The sequence below is a fragment of the Hypomesus transpacificus genome, chromosome 17 (genome assembly GCF_021917145.1).
Source record: "Hypomesus transpacificus isolate Combined female chromosome 17, fHypTra1, whole genome shotgun sequence".
In the NCBI taxonomy this organism is placed as follows: domain Eukaryota; kingdom Metazoa; phylum Chordata; class Actinopteri; order Osmeriformes; family Osmeridae; genus Hypomesus; species Hypomesus transpacificus.
The window spans coordinates 3269371-3284148 of NC_061076.1; the positions used below are offsets into that span (position 1 = coordinate 3269371).

General features: G+C 46.7%; 1 protein-coding gene across 1 annotated transcript; it reads right to left on the reverse strand.

The window, feature by feature from the left end:
- Positions 1 to 3969: 3969 nt before the first annotated feature.
- On the reverse strand, positions 3970 to 14533 carry LOC124479220 (C1q-related factor). The gene is made up of 2 exons (XM_047037839.1): positions 13754 to 14533; positions 3970 to 4190 (listed from the first exon to the last, which is right to left on the reverse strand). Exons 1-2 carry the CDS (start codon positions 14354 to 14356, stop codon positions 4011 to 4013), a joined length of 783 nt encoding a protein of 260 aa, XP_046893795.1. The 5' UTR covers positions 14357 to 14533; the 3' UTR covers positions 3970 to 4010.
- Positions 14534 to 14778: the final 245 nt, after the last annotated feature.

The following is a 14778-nucleotide window of genomic DNA, read 5'->3' on the forward strand; positions in this document are numbered from 1 at the left end:
GACTGTTTACATCTCTGTTTCAGTCTTTACAGTGCTCCTCTCCCACACTAAACACACTTGGTGTGATTTATTGTATTCTGTTCTGATTAGTTTCATACCCATGAATGCTCATCATCTCTAGCAGACAGTCACAGGAGTGTCAGATAACGGTTTGATTTCTGTTCAAAGCGTGTCCCCTAGACTCGTCGTTGACTCTGTGGGGTTTGTGTAAAGCACCTGGGGGAACCGAGATTTCAAAGGTCACAAGTACTCTCAGTGAAGCTGAAGTGGGGGGGGGGGGGGGGAAGCCATGACGGATGTTTGTTTGGAGGCATTTTCCCGTGCTTTTCCGCAGCCTCCCTGGAGACGCGGCGCTGGATCGTGAGAACATGGTCGTGTGTTGACACTCTGAGTGAGAAACACACTGCACCTTGTCCCCTGACCTTCCTGTGATGTGGCTTGAGTAGCGTTTGAGAGCTTCTAGCCAGAGGGGCCATGGTACGCTGTGATGGCCCAGCTACTGTGGAAGAGAGGAGAGGTGTGGTAGAGTTGGCTGAGAGAGGTGTGACAGGCGGGAGGGTCAGCCTGTGAAGGGTTGACGTGTTCTAGCCCAGTGGTAGGACATGTCACTGGGATGTTGAGCCTGTCGTCACGGCACGGAGACATGACACAACATGGTCACACCATCACTGTCAATAGAGACTGAAATACATGTTTCTCACTCTCTTTCTCAAATGTTGTCTCTTTTTCTCCCTCTCTGTCCTTCTCTCTTCGTCTCTCTCTCTCTCTCTCTTTCTCTCTCTCTCTCTCTCTCTCTCTCTCTCTCTCTCTCTCTCTCTCTCTCTCTCTCTCTCTCTGTCTCTCTCTTTCTCTCTCTCTTGGGCTCTCTCAATCTCTATATATTTTCGACATTTCTCCCTCACTATCTCTCTCTCTCTCTTGCTAGCCAGGGGAGTGAATCATACCTGTCTGTGCAGGGAGTGATTGCAGAGAACACCTGGACAGGCGTCCTTAGCCGTCCAGACGCAACTTGAAAAGGCTTCTGCCTCCGCCTCGGCCCGGTGTGACAGAGAGGATCATGGGTGCGAGCAGGAGCGAGCAGCGCCCAGGGTGACGTAGTGGAGGTGACAGTATCTGAGCGTGTCGTGCGCTGTAGTGAAGAGTGCCGCAGAGAGGCACGCGTGAGCGGGAGGACGCCAGCTGTGTTGTTTTTCGTAACCCTTATGGTTGTCAGAGCAGGTTAGAGGCCGGCTCGGAGGGTACCGACAGAGGATGGAGGGGAGCGAGCAAGAGAAGAAAGTAGAAGAGATTTGAGCTTTTAGACTCTTTGTTTTCCGAACGAGTGCCAGTGTACACTGGTCCTTGGTGCTTAGCTTTGGGAGAGACATTACGGGGGCGTCGAGGTGGACATTGGCGGCCTTCCTGAAAAGCAAAGCAGGCCTGTATTACCGCTCGTGTCACATCTAATTTCTGCCTGCTCGACTCGGGTGACACTTGTCCAATCCCAGCTCCTCTCTGCCTCCCTCTCCCCACTGGGCCAGAGCTAATCCCTCCTGACAGCGCCCGAACCCCTGGAAGAGCTTTCACAGCACCCCTTAAAAACAATTCATCCTGTTCTCCCCCCCAGTCCCCGATCTGGATCAGACCCCCCACCCCCCCCACCCCCCTGCATGCCTCTGTTTGTCCACTCTTTAGTGTCTCTCCTCCCTTTTCTCTCGCCGTTCCTCCGGCTCTAATTCTCCCCCCTCTCCATCCATTTCCGTCACAATCCCGTCCGCTTCTGTCTTCTATCTCCCTCCGACCCTCCTCTCCTCCGGTCTCTCTCCTGTGGTTGGATCCATCACTCCTCTGTTGATGGGGATCAGTAAATAGACGCGTGATTGCAGATTGGCCCCGGCACCGGTTCTCCTCCAGGGCGGCTCACCACTCTACAGGGCCATTATATTTAACAGATTGTTCCTCTCTGGGTCTTTATCTCCGAGCCCACCTTTACAGATCCACAGAATCTCTGCAGGAGAACACTGAGGAGTGAGGAAAACAGTCTCACCATCACCCCCACCTCCTCCTCCCCCCCCCCACACACACACACATACACACACACACACACACTGGCTGGTCGTATCACCCTCAATCAGCCCCGCGTGTCTGATTTGAGAGAAGAGAGATGACGGCATTGATGATAGGATCTGTTTCATGCTTGCACCGACAGGCAATTGCATAAATGCATTTTTCAGACAAATAAGAAAAAAAAACTAAGACTTTGAAGTTGTGTTGTTTGCAGTTTAGATAGTTCTGCTTTCATTTTAGTCCTCTCCACATCATTTAGCAATTGGCTTATTTGGGTTGCAATGATTCTCTTGAGGCAAATGGCTCCAAAAATTCCATTTATTATTTAAATGTATTCAACAATTCCAAAAGATAAAATAAGATTGACAAACATAGCATAGATTTCATTTACAAGCTGTTTGTTCTTCTCATCATATCTATAGATGGCCCCCTCCCCATTGTAAGTAATGCAATCTCATTGGCTGAATAAAATACATATATGTCATTGGCTGCGGCACAGATTAACTCTGAAAATAACAATGTAGCAATGGCACAGCACATGCTATAATGTTCACAGATTTACACAAACACATTTACACTTTTGAGTGTGCATGCAGGCACGCACACATGAGTGCGTACGCACACACACACACACAATCACACACACACAATGATAACAGGCCATGTCATTCAACCAATCAATTTAATTCTAAACCAAGCTGTCAGCCCGCCATGTTCAGTAAATATTACCATAATGCCTGTATGTGCCAGTGAATATATGCAGCTAATGAACGGATGACATCCAGTGAAGCCTCAGAGACAGCAAAAACTAAGGTTTGGCTCTGTTACTGTAATGCCATAATTTAAAAACTGAAATAGCTTTTTTGCCTCCCTCCCTCTTTCTCTTTCTCCCTCCCTCTCTTTCTCCCTCTCTCCCTCTCTTCATCTCCCTTTTTAGATCAAGTTTGTCAGAATGTTAGAGGTCAGAGCGAAACCATTGGATAAACAGTTCTTTTTAAAATAGGTTGCCTCTTAAATCTGAACATTTGCATCGAAAGACCAGGAAAGTATAGCTACATAAAAACGAGAACATCTAATATAGCATCCTTTTTTTTTTACCTCCACAAGACATTCTTGTGTGGACGAACATGAGAGGGGGGGGAAGAAGGTCAATGTTTCAGGATTCTGTGATGTTTTCTTTATAGACACAGGGAAAATAAGGACCATACTGTTCTCAGCATAATGTGCTCGGCATGTGAACAACATTCAACCACAAATCACACCTTTATGGCCACAGAGGGAAAGAACGAGATGCAAGTCAAATGTAGAACATCACCAGTTTGATGTAATAACATACCACGCTTTCCTGGACAGTTCATCTTCCCCTCCAGACTACTGACCCATCTTACAGTCCACATCCCAACCATCACATTCTCTCAAAAAACAAGGTATTCTCACAAGGGACGAACATCTTTTAATATCCTCTTTTGTGTAGATATTCATCTCGACAAAAGTAAAATACTGAGATTCTAAGGGGAAAAGCACACAACAACAAGCAAGAGACGTTTAGTCCTCTGAGTCCAGAGACAACTGTAGCTGGCTCCATGGTGGAGGAAGGAGACCAGAGGATCTGCAGCTGTGGTTTCCTTTCCAGAGTGGTTCATAGAGGATTACTCTGAAAGCGTAGGGCATCTGATAGGTTGGAGTAGGACAAAGAGGGGAGCAAAGCGCCATTCTCCCTAACTCCCCCCACCCCAGCCCTCCAGCACTCCACATCCACACTGAGCGGAGGAACCTTGAATAGTGATTGATTTGTGTTTGCAAAAGTGTATGGATGGAGAGAATCTGTCAAACTTTGAACGATTTCCGTCTTTGAACCCTCTCATCCCCCCCCCCCCCCATGACAACCCTCTTCTTCTCTTATCTCAATCTCTCTTTGTCCCTCCTGAGTCTGTCTCTGTGTGCAGGGTGCTGGGCCCGGGGTTTCAGTCGGCGTAGAGGATGAACCCGGAGAAGGTGCTGTACTTGTTGTTATTGCCCCCGTGGGCCTTGCCCCCGTCCAGCTTGATGTAGACCTCGTCGCCTGCGTCCAGGTGGAGGATGACGCTGTTGGAAGCGTAGTCGTAGTTCTGGTCTGCGTCTTGCGCTATAGCGCTGGCCCGCACCTGACAGGGGCAGACGAAGGGGAAGGGAGGGAGAGGGAGGTCAGTGTCCACACCTTAACAAAACAGAACACAACTCATCTCTTTATTTTTTTTTACTAACTGTGCATTTGGAAGCACGGTTGGAAGCTTGGGCTCCCGACAGTGACAGTGGCTTCGGACCACATTGTCAGTGACCTCTGACCTGGCTCATAACACGCTCCACATGAAGCAAGTCCCTGTGCGCTGGAGAGAGCATGCAGCACAGGCTGCCGTGGGAACCAGCTGCTGAATTAGTCAAACAGTAACACGTGTGTGTCTATCCATGTGAAAGGAGTGCTCATCTATTGATATTGAAATGATCTGGATTGAAAATACTTCTGGTCGTGCGGTACAACCAACAACGTCAAGGACACCTTTAGACCGGAAGCAGTGTTAAAAGATGTCCAGTACGGATACAAAATCATCCTTTGAAATCATGGAGATTATTTACGAATAATTTTTCAAGTTCTGTATTGGTAAATGAAGGGCTGAATGGGATAGAGATGGTGGAGAATAGTCTGCCAAAAAGGGAACCCAATTATTATCTACATCTTACAATCACGATCATCCGGAACAAAACGGCTGTCCTAACCTGGAAGTGCATGTTGTTTTCACAGCATCAAATCTCTAGATGTGAGTCTACATTTTCTTTAAAGTATTCCCATAACGTCTGGGCAGGGCCCCAGTTCTGGGCTTTTGAGCAAGTGCCGTCAAGCTGGTGAAACAGGTGGCATGGAAGACGGATCATTAATTGGGCCGTTTAACCAGGGGGCCTCAAACAACCCTGTTATTGACTGATCCCAGATCCTGGGCATTGGCAGAGACCTCTGACTGACACCAGGGCCAGGGTCCTGAACCTAGTATTGTCAGGAGTGTGTTGAAAGCCACTGGAAATTAACTACGTAATAGTCAATTTCATGGGCAAAAGGGATTTGTAATTCAGGGCGTAATGCAACTGACCGCAGGCATGGTGATGAAATCGTTTTTTTTTTTCTTTTCAGATGTCCATCTGCAGATACATTTTCCCTAGCCAGTGTGGTGTTACACAACCAAAAGGGAGATAAAAAAAAATCTTCTGGATTCATTATTTCAAACCTGTCAAAACTGGCCTCTGATGTGAGTGACATTGAATTACCATGAAACATCCAGTGTCTCGTAAAACGCTCCATCATTTTCAGCATAATGACGATCAGAGGAGTAAAACAATCACTCTCCTAAAGTTTTACAGAAACAAAACAGGCGTGCTGTCTCCAGCTCCCGTGGGTCCCTCCCGTCATCTCCCACTGGAGAGACACGGGGGAGGCAAAGCTTCATCTGGGTCATCTCCGCTGTGCTGAGAGGAGCATTTACAGTGCAGGCTGGATGGAATATTATACATTACGTATAGGCTACTGCTTTTCCTTTTTTTATTGTTTATCCTCCTGATTAAATCTAGCAAGGCTCATATCGATGTGCAAACAAAGACTCCCTCACAGGTTCTGTGAGGGAGTGCATATTAATATGGGGTGACTCGCCCTGAACACACAAAGTCAACACTCTTTTATTAGAGGGTGGCTTGTGGGCTCGAGGTGGGGGGGGGGGGAGGGGGGCATTGGGGGCGGGGGGGCTCAGGGGGATTTGTAATTTAGGGATAAAAAATGTCTTATTTCATGTTTGTATTATTGTTCACACAGAACCTTAGGACATGTGATTTTTCTTGATGATATTTGAATATGGTTTCTTCAGTTTGTGTCGCGTTTTTTTAAATGATTGTGAAATGAAATGCAGTTTTAATTTAAAAGCAAAAACAGGTGTTGTGGGCACACCTAAACTAGAGGTCTCTCTTTAATAAACAACATTGGAATCTTTTGTGTCAAATATCTGGCTAGGGTCAGTCCATCTTTAATGGATAGCATCTAAGTGTTTTTGTCACCCTTAATTTTGAGACAGTAAAGACAGTTCAGCATGAGCCACACTTTGAACCCTCACTCCACTGCAACAGTCCACACAATACAGAAATCCTCTTTGCTAGATGCATGAGGTTTGACCTTCGAGAGAATTGGAAAAGAGAGAGAGTGAGAGAGAGAGAGTAGGGTGCAAGGGAGGGAACCAACATCAAACTGGCAACGCGACCTTGACACAGTAGACGAAAGACAAACAAAGCATGCTTCTGTGAGGGCCTGCTCCAGCCATGGTGAGCGGTGTAGAAGCGAGTGCTGTTCTCCCCCAAATAGCTTCACGCACGTTAGCATCCGCTCTTAGTCACTGTGGCGCTCATGACGGAATAGTCCTCTTTGTGGCGGCTGTGTCTGGAAAACACAGGCTGTCTGGGCTGGAGCTCAGGTAACAGACAGCAGAACGCAAGTCCAGACAGGATCTTCTCCACTTGTGAATGAACATGAATATGAATGTCACATCATCAGTAATGACAGTGCTTACATCTCTAATAGGACACCGACACAAGAGCATGACAGGTTTTTGCATACTAAATGCCACTGCTCCTCGGCTGATTGTAATTACTTGTGCGGTGTTGCAAATCATTCTTGTTTCCACCGACACATTGCTTTATCGTCAGTGCACAGCTGCAGTCAGGGCATTGTTTCCTGATCTCAAACGTCGCTAAAGAGGAGGTCCAAACCCGTATCATGATATGTCCTTTTTGATAAACGAGAACATGGCTGAGGCCTATCTGTGGCTGGAGCACCGGTGTCACTCTGTGATGTCCCACGTTCTGTTCCGATCTGTTATGAGTGCCTTCGTCAGGGGGAGTGACAAGGACAGATGTGGATGGAGGGCAGCTCCTGGGTGACATCTCTTTGACAGGCACTTGTTGACACACGGTTAAGCTAAGCCTCCATTTGAGATCCATCGCCTCTGTTGGCCGTCTGCAAACCACACTGTTCCTCCGCCTAATTGGGGTTTGAACATCAAAACCGTGAGCTGCATGCCTGATTGTGGCTCAACTACCTTGTCAAAGGGTTTACATGGCTTACTCCTCTGCTAAACGCACACTCACACAGATACACGCACACACACAGACTGGGTTGTCATGGAGTCAGTTCTGGTACTTTCTTATGCTATTACTTCCCTTGCGGCAAGATCCTGATTAGAAACGTGATGAGTTGTTCAGAAAAAGAGATGGCAACACGAGAGTCACCATCTGTCTCGAAGAACCACAGAAAAGCTTTGTGAATTAATCACACCAGCTGTCCTATTTGCACCTTTACGGACATCCCTTCTTTGAATTGCAGTTTCAACCAGATTTTCATACATTCTAACACACATTACAGTAGGTAAAGTCAATCTAAGATGGAAAAAAAGCCTGACATCATGAGGTTTACATGTACAAGACCTGCTCTGTCCAATAGATTCAAAGCTGCATATCAGAATGACAACAGAAACCGCAGAGAACATGACGCTGCGTCGACGAGAATGAGGAGGAACAATCACTCGGGACAGACTTGTCAGGGGAGATAGGAGAGGAGGAGAGAGGCGTCCACTTTGACCCTCGTCCCGGCCTCTCTCGCCCGCTCCTCCATGACTCACCCCAGCCAGTCAATTAGGGAGCTGAGCTCTGTCTGCCTGGGCCGACGACACAACGTCTCATCACAAGCCTGAAACTAGAATTCCGGTCAACAATGGGGTGACAGCGTTATACCTACTGAGACTATTTTCACTTTGACTGGAAAGAATGACGATTCTCAAGCGTAGAAGTGAAAAGGCATTATGAGGTGTTGCATTGTAAAAAGATCCCTAATGAGCCAGTGGTTTCACTTTTGCAGGGGCCATCTATTTTTCATGAAGCGTTTCATCCATCCTCTCGAACTGGGAGCATTGTTGATGTCCGCTCACCCAAAAAACGTGGTTCGGGAAAGAAACGCCGTGTTAAACACGTAAGAGTGAGCCGTGAGTCATTTGGAGCCCTCGACTTCCTTGTGTCGATGTGAAGTGAGAGTGGAGGGAATTGGGAGATGGCGAAATGTCGGGGCGTTGAGAGAGATGTTTACAGAAGAACACCGCCGAGGGCACTTCTCTATCCAACGTACATCGCCTCATTATAATGAAGGAGCCTTGTGAGTCAACACCACTGTGAAGCCTGAGTCAGCCAGCCACAGCTGAAAACCCCACAACCTATTTCAGAGCGTATGCTTTCGGTTCATAAAGCCAGAAACGTCCCAATCCTTATTCATAAACCAGTCAATCTGAAGTGACAGGAGCGATGTCACTCCTGGTGACGTCTGACTGCTCTCTGCACAGTGTGCGGAACAGACCGGAGACAGGTTCCAGAGATGAGAGATACCATGGAAGGAAACTGTTCTGCCTTACAGTAAGTTTGGAAACTTTAAATGATTTCTCCCCCCACCCCCCAACATTGTTGTCTATGAAAGCTTGGCGATGCCTTGACATTTCCAGTCTGGGTGGTATTTCTGAACCATACAGGCAAATCTTCATTTAATAGCCCTACCACACCTAATTAGGCTGCTTCTAATGTTCCACTCGGCAGAGTGTCAAATTCAATGTCCAATTACACACTAGATCAAGGCCAAAGGTTTTCTTCTGCTACCTCTCCAGCTGATTATAAAGTGAGTGCCTAGCGTGCATCACAGAGAAAAGGGTCTGGCAGAGCCGGATTGGGTCATACACACACACACACACACACACACACTAAAGTGAGATCAATACCCAGGGATCAAGACAGTCGTCTGGTCAAGAGAATGTTTCGCTGCATGCGCACACGGACGGACACACACCCACTGACCTCGGTACTGAACCACGGACATCGATGTTGACTAGGACCAGTCTCCTAATGACAGGGTATCTTCTATAAATCAGCAAATTCCACCGAAACAGGCTTTTTGAGCAGGGCAGCAGGACCATGACACAGGAGCTGTATTGGGTTCAGTCTAGTCAACATGTTGTTTTAGTCACATTACAATTATACGTTATCTTACTCTACTCTCTGTTACATTAACGGAACTGAATGGAGAGAAAGCAGCAGGACTTCATCCAGATGGCAGACTGTGCTCCATGTGCTGTGGATATTGGTTCCACATGGTGACTACACTGCATGGGTCACACCTGGATGCACACCAACCGGGGAAACAATCTTGTACTGATGTGCACAAGAGCTTAAGAAACCTCCAGAGATGAGTGTGCGGAGGTGGACCGTCGGAGATGGATTGTTTGAGGTAAAAGCCGTACGCAAATACCAGCTTCACTACATATCCCAGCATAACCCACAGGGAAAAAACTAATCATGTTCTGTCTGCTGCTTTGAACCATAGTTACAGTAACACAAAGTCATGTGAGGAGTGGATTCTTCGGCTCTGGTTGAAAATGTTTGCAGATTTCACATGGAGAAAAGGTGACGCGTGATAGGAAGTGTCTCCCAGTGTCTCCACCAGGCTGGTTTCTGCCTGGGATTTTGCACTTCAATAAAAAAATAAACCTTAAAAAAACATCCTGAGTTATCCTTCAACGAAAGATTGTTTTCATTTATTTTATTTATGCTTCAGTTACAGTACACCTCGCCTGAGCGCATTGTAGAAGGAAGGCTGTCGATCGAACTGTGTATTGTTCATCGTCTTCAACAAAAAGATGAACCGAGCAGAGGAGAGCTGGAGGGCAATGCATAGTCAGGGGGGCAGGTGTGTGTGTGTGTGTGTGTGTGTGTGTGAGTGTGTGTGTGTGTGTAAGGTATGAGGAGGGGGCAGTAATTGCTAGGGTTGAGCCATGTGCGTGGAGGATGCTGTAGCTTATTAAAGAAGGAGACAGAGTGATTATTCACTATGGCCCTCTTGAGAGAGTGACGCTCAAGTCATTGCTTTTAATTAACTCTGAAACGGTTTTGCGGATTAATAACAATATTAAGAAGGGAACTGAGAAGAGGAGCACAAACACATTCTGTATTTGGCTCAACATTTTTTAATTACGATTAGATAGACTAGTTGGCAAGACACAACTGTCACTCCCCTCTTCTCTCTTGTTTTCTCTCTCTGTAGCATGGAAATGGATTTGTCTTTATTGTCTCTGACTCGTCTCTGAGGTTTCGTCCAACTCAGGGAAGCGAGACTCTGACACATGCGGAGGAGATTTGGGATGAGTTGGAACACTTGGCAAGCCAGTAAGAGCCCCGAAAAAAGAAGCCGAAGGAAGCCAGAGAAAAACAGTACCGGGGAACTTTGAAAGCAAATGAAGCCGAAAATAGATTCCCATTCGCCTGCTTACCAACACAAGCAAACTGTGGTGTGGCTTGAAATGTGTCCGCGGGAACAACGTTGGGATTCTTTTAATGCAATTCAGGGAGCCAGAGGAGAGTTCGGGTGAGAGGAGGGCTTATGCGACGATGTTTGACAGGACTTCTGAGAACCCCTGGGGTGGACAGGATATGAAAACACCACTGCAGGTCTCACAAACCGGCTTCTTTTCTTAGACCGAAACAATGATAAAATACTGCCATGGTCTCCAATTCCCTGTGCTGACCATCTCCAGGGCTCCGCCTGGATCCTGACCTGAGTAATGTCTTGACGCTGCTATAGAACCATCAGCTCCCCTGTATGTACTTCATCACTGACACACCACAAGTTAGCCTCACATTTATAACCATTCCCAGTCATTTACGCAGGGATTGCCACTGGAGCTGGGGCCATTTAGGTCGACCAAGCCCCACAAGCCCAGAACCCCACAAGCACAGTACAATACTGCACCATCCACTGCAAAAAGGGCAGTATTAGTGTGTGCGCAGTCCCGTCCCATCCCCCCCCCCCCCCCCCCCGGGATAGATAGAGGCGGATTGAGAAGGCATGTTTCATTAGGCAAGCAGTTACCACTTTATAAACATTACCCTGGTCTCCGGAGATGCTGACGGCCTCTGTCTAACTTAAGTGCCTCCACTCCCTCCTCTGAGGAACACAATGAAGTGAAAACAGAAGGTGCTTTATAGGAACATATGTTCTCCTGTGCCTATTATGTATCAACGCTTTTACACTGCCCATAAACGTTATTGCCAAGTGAGATGTTAGAGAGAGAGCCCTTCACAAAACTCCCCCTCTCTTGGTGTTTGCTGTGTGGGAAGTTTGACTACTTTGCGAGGGCAGAGAAGTTAACCTCTAAGATGTCTATGTAAGGAAGAGACTGGCAATACTGGGCTTGGTATAAAAACAAAACAAATGCAAACGTAGCAGAGGTGGTTGAGGGGAGCTTGATCTGCGATGTGCCCACAGAAAGGATGTGGAAGGTGAAAATGAACTCTTAGTCTAATGCCAGCCTCTAAATCATACTGGTGATGTTAGAATGTGTTAATTGAGTGTCTTGAGATGATATCACAAAAAGAAAGTCACCAAACTATGTGAGGGACGTGGACAAAAAAAGAACATGTATTGAACTGTATTGCAGTGGCTTACATATACACAAGCTTCACATGATCCATTTCCCTACTTCCTATCTTCTCCCATAAACAATTAGCATGCTAAGGATTGACTCTGGCCTTTAGGTTTCATGGAGGTCACGTCTAAAGCCACAGCAGCAGGCTTGAAACCACAAGGCCACGTGCTTTGTCACAGTTGCACAGACTGAGGATCTTGTACTTCTCACATGGCAGACACCATTCTGGAATTAGATTCATCTTCCTGACATCCAGCCCGTCTACAGCAGACCGTTGCTCTGGTAACAGTTACATTGTGGCAGAGTGTAAGCGGATGATGGAGAAGTCTAACCTCCATGACCAAAGGTAACCAATCACCAGGATTCTCCTCGCAATTAAAAAAAAAAAAAAAAAGGTTTGTGTGTTTACATCAATCTTAGTCACCATGACAAGGGAGAAAGTTATAGTGTGAGACTTAGTTTATATAATGTTGTCTACATTCAGTGGAAATTATAATATTTTCAAGGAGTATTCTCCCTGGACGTTTCTGACAGGCGAGCTAAGATTGTTAATATAGAAATCCTCATCTAAAATTCAGAGGGGCTGAACTGTGTGGCAGAGGACCAAAACCTGGCAGAGACAGAAAATAGCTTCCTCTCAAATCTACAGATCTTCAATAATGTAAATGGCGAGATGACACGATGAAAGGTATTGCCACTTTATATTATTTGTAAACTATTTTACTCAAACTATATGTTCTATACATATAATTGTATGGACACCAAATTATTCTGGAAGCCTTAGTTAAAGTACTCAGTTCGGCTTTATGGATATTGACTATTTATAGAGACATAAAATGATTACAGACTCTACGTTTTAATTAGACAAGAACAGAAATGCTTTCCAAATTCTAAACACTCAATGACAGCCATGATTACTTGTTGCCTAAGTAAGCTAAAAGTGTTGATATCATGTTTAAGCAATCTGCCTATTATCCTCGTGCTTCTGCAGTTGACTGGCACAATGCACGACCTGCTTACACATGAGCTATCAGTGAGTGCCCTGGGGCGTTTTAAGTCCATTTTCAGACAACGAGTGATGCATCAAGACAATAAAATACATCATGCAAATGTCTATTAGGCTATTTGAAAGCAAACAAATTCGACTTTTTCGTCTATGGCTTACGACATTGTGAACAGTATGATTCCAAGGCGTTCTCTTAAATTTGGATTAACATTGTCTTGGTATATTTATTTCAAAGCTTGAAAAACGACACTAACAACAATAAAGCATTGCTAGTTAGATTTTTTAAATTATTATTTTTTTACCAGCCTACAGATCTCCTTAAAGTTGCTCCTCGTATAAAACTATAAACAGTAGGCCTATCCTAATAAAAGTCTATTAACAGTACTGGAAGGAACAGTAATAATAAGCAATATAATCTCATATTAGTCTAATAATGATATCCATTGTGATACAGGTAATTCGTATCGCGTACACAAAGCAATATGAATTGTTATGAATTTAATGTAGTGAATGAATGCAGTGGATTATCTCAAATGTCGACACTTATATTTTTTCAGCTATTGTTTATTTTTCTTCTTGTTGTAGTTTTGAAGGAAAATTCGGGGCAATCAAAATGATATAGGCTAGGCCTCGACCTATTAGTCTACTTAACACAAAATCAATCTCCCAAACCGAAAAAAAAAAAAAAGCTTTAGCAGACAAAAAACGGGAACTTTGAGGTCAGAAATAAAAAAAGACGTTTGCTGAACGCGGAGGAATGTACAGTTTTTGTCCTTTAATTAGGGAGACAGACGTGGCAATGTCAGATCGGATCACGCTAGTAGCACCTGACTACACAGTGTTCTTTCTGGGCGCGTTTGGTGACAACAGCTGTTCCCGATCTCCCGATCTGGGAGTTTTAAGAGGCGCACGGCAGATGCCGCCGTGTAGGATAGTCGGTCTCCTTTTACCGCGGCAATAGTGTCGCGACATCATAATACAATATCCGATTTATTAGATTATTGGCGTGTGATATAATTTTTCCAACAAAGTCACCCAGTGACAACAGGTAGATAGAGAGTATCAAGGGGAGTGAGCAGTGATAAGATAAACTAAAGGACAAATACAGAGGCAAAGTAAAGAGTTCCAGCACAGTGATGTGATCAGAGAGTTGGGTGATAGACCCCGGGTCACTCACCTGGCCATTTTTGCAGAGGTCTGCCCACATGCTGGTCCCATCCCCTCCCCTCATCAGCACGTGGTATATGAAGAAGTAAGTGCCGGGAATGCTGCAGATGAACTTGCCAGAGATGCCGTCGTAGTTGTTGCCCAAGTTGGTGACTACGTCGTCAAACTTGAGAATCTCGTAGCCTTCGTGGGGGTTCTTTAGCCCTGCGTAGAAGGCCACCCGGGGCACTGTGCTGTAGGTGGCCGTGCTGATAGCTCCGTTTCCCTCCAAACCCAAGATCCCAGTCCTGCCCCGGCCCCCTCTGTCACCAGGGGGCCCCACCGGCCCGGGTGGCCCGGGCTCTCCAGGGGGCCCCGGAGGTCCAGGCTTCCCTGGCCTGCCAGGCTTGCCCTGGGGTCCCTGGACCAGGGTGGAGGGCATGTTGCTGTTGTCGCTCAGCGCCTCAGCCTCTGCCTGGATGCCGCTGGAGCTGGTGCTGCTCACCGTGGTGCCCTTGTTGAGGTAGGGGTCGCACACCATGCGGCAGGTGCCCAGCATCTCGTAGTGGCTAGCGTCGGTGCCCACGGAGCTGACCAACACGGGGATGAGGACGACCAGCACCAGGACGAGCATGACCCCGACGGCAGCCGCCACCAGGGTCTTCCTCCCGATGCTGAGTCGGGGAAGGGGCTGAGCTGCCAGCGTGGGTCTCCCGGGGGCGGAAATGGTGACTGCTGGGTGTGTGGAGCCTGCCACCGAGGAAAGGACCGCGGGGATCCCAAGAAAAGGAGGAGTGTCGAGTGTGTGAGGAGGAGAGAGAGACCCACATACACTCGATACACCTCACTGCTCCCCTTACTCAGAAGCAAAAGTAGAGGCAGACGTCCACTCACGCACTATTCCGCTTTGACCCACACATCCAGGGAGAGCAGGCATTCACGCACAGGCACAGACGCAGTTGGTACTCACAAACTCCCTCTTGAGAGGAAGGAGTGCGAGGACGCAGAGGAGCAGGAGCTGAATGGTGTGAGAGAGAAAAGTGAGGATGGTAAGAG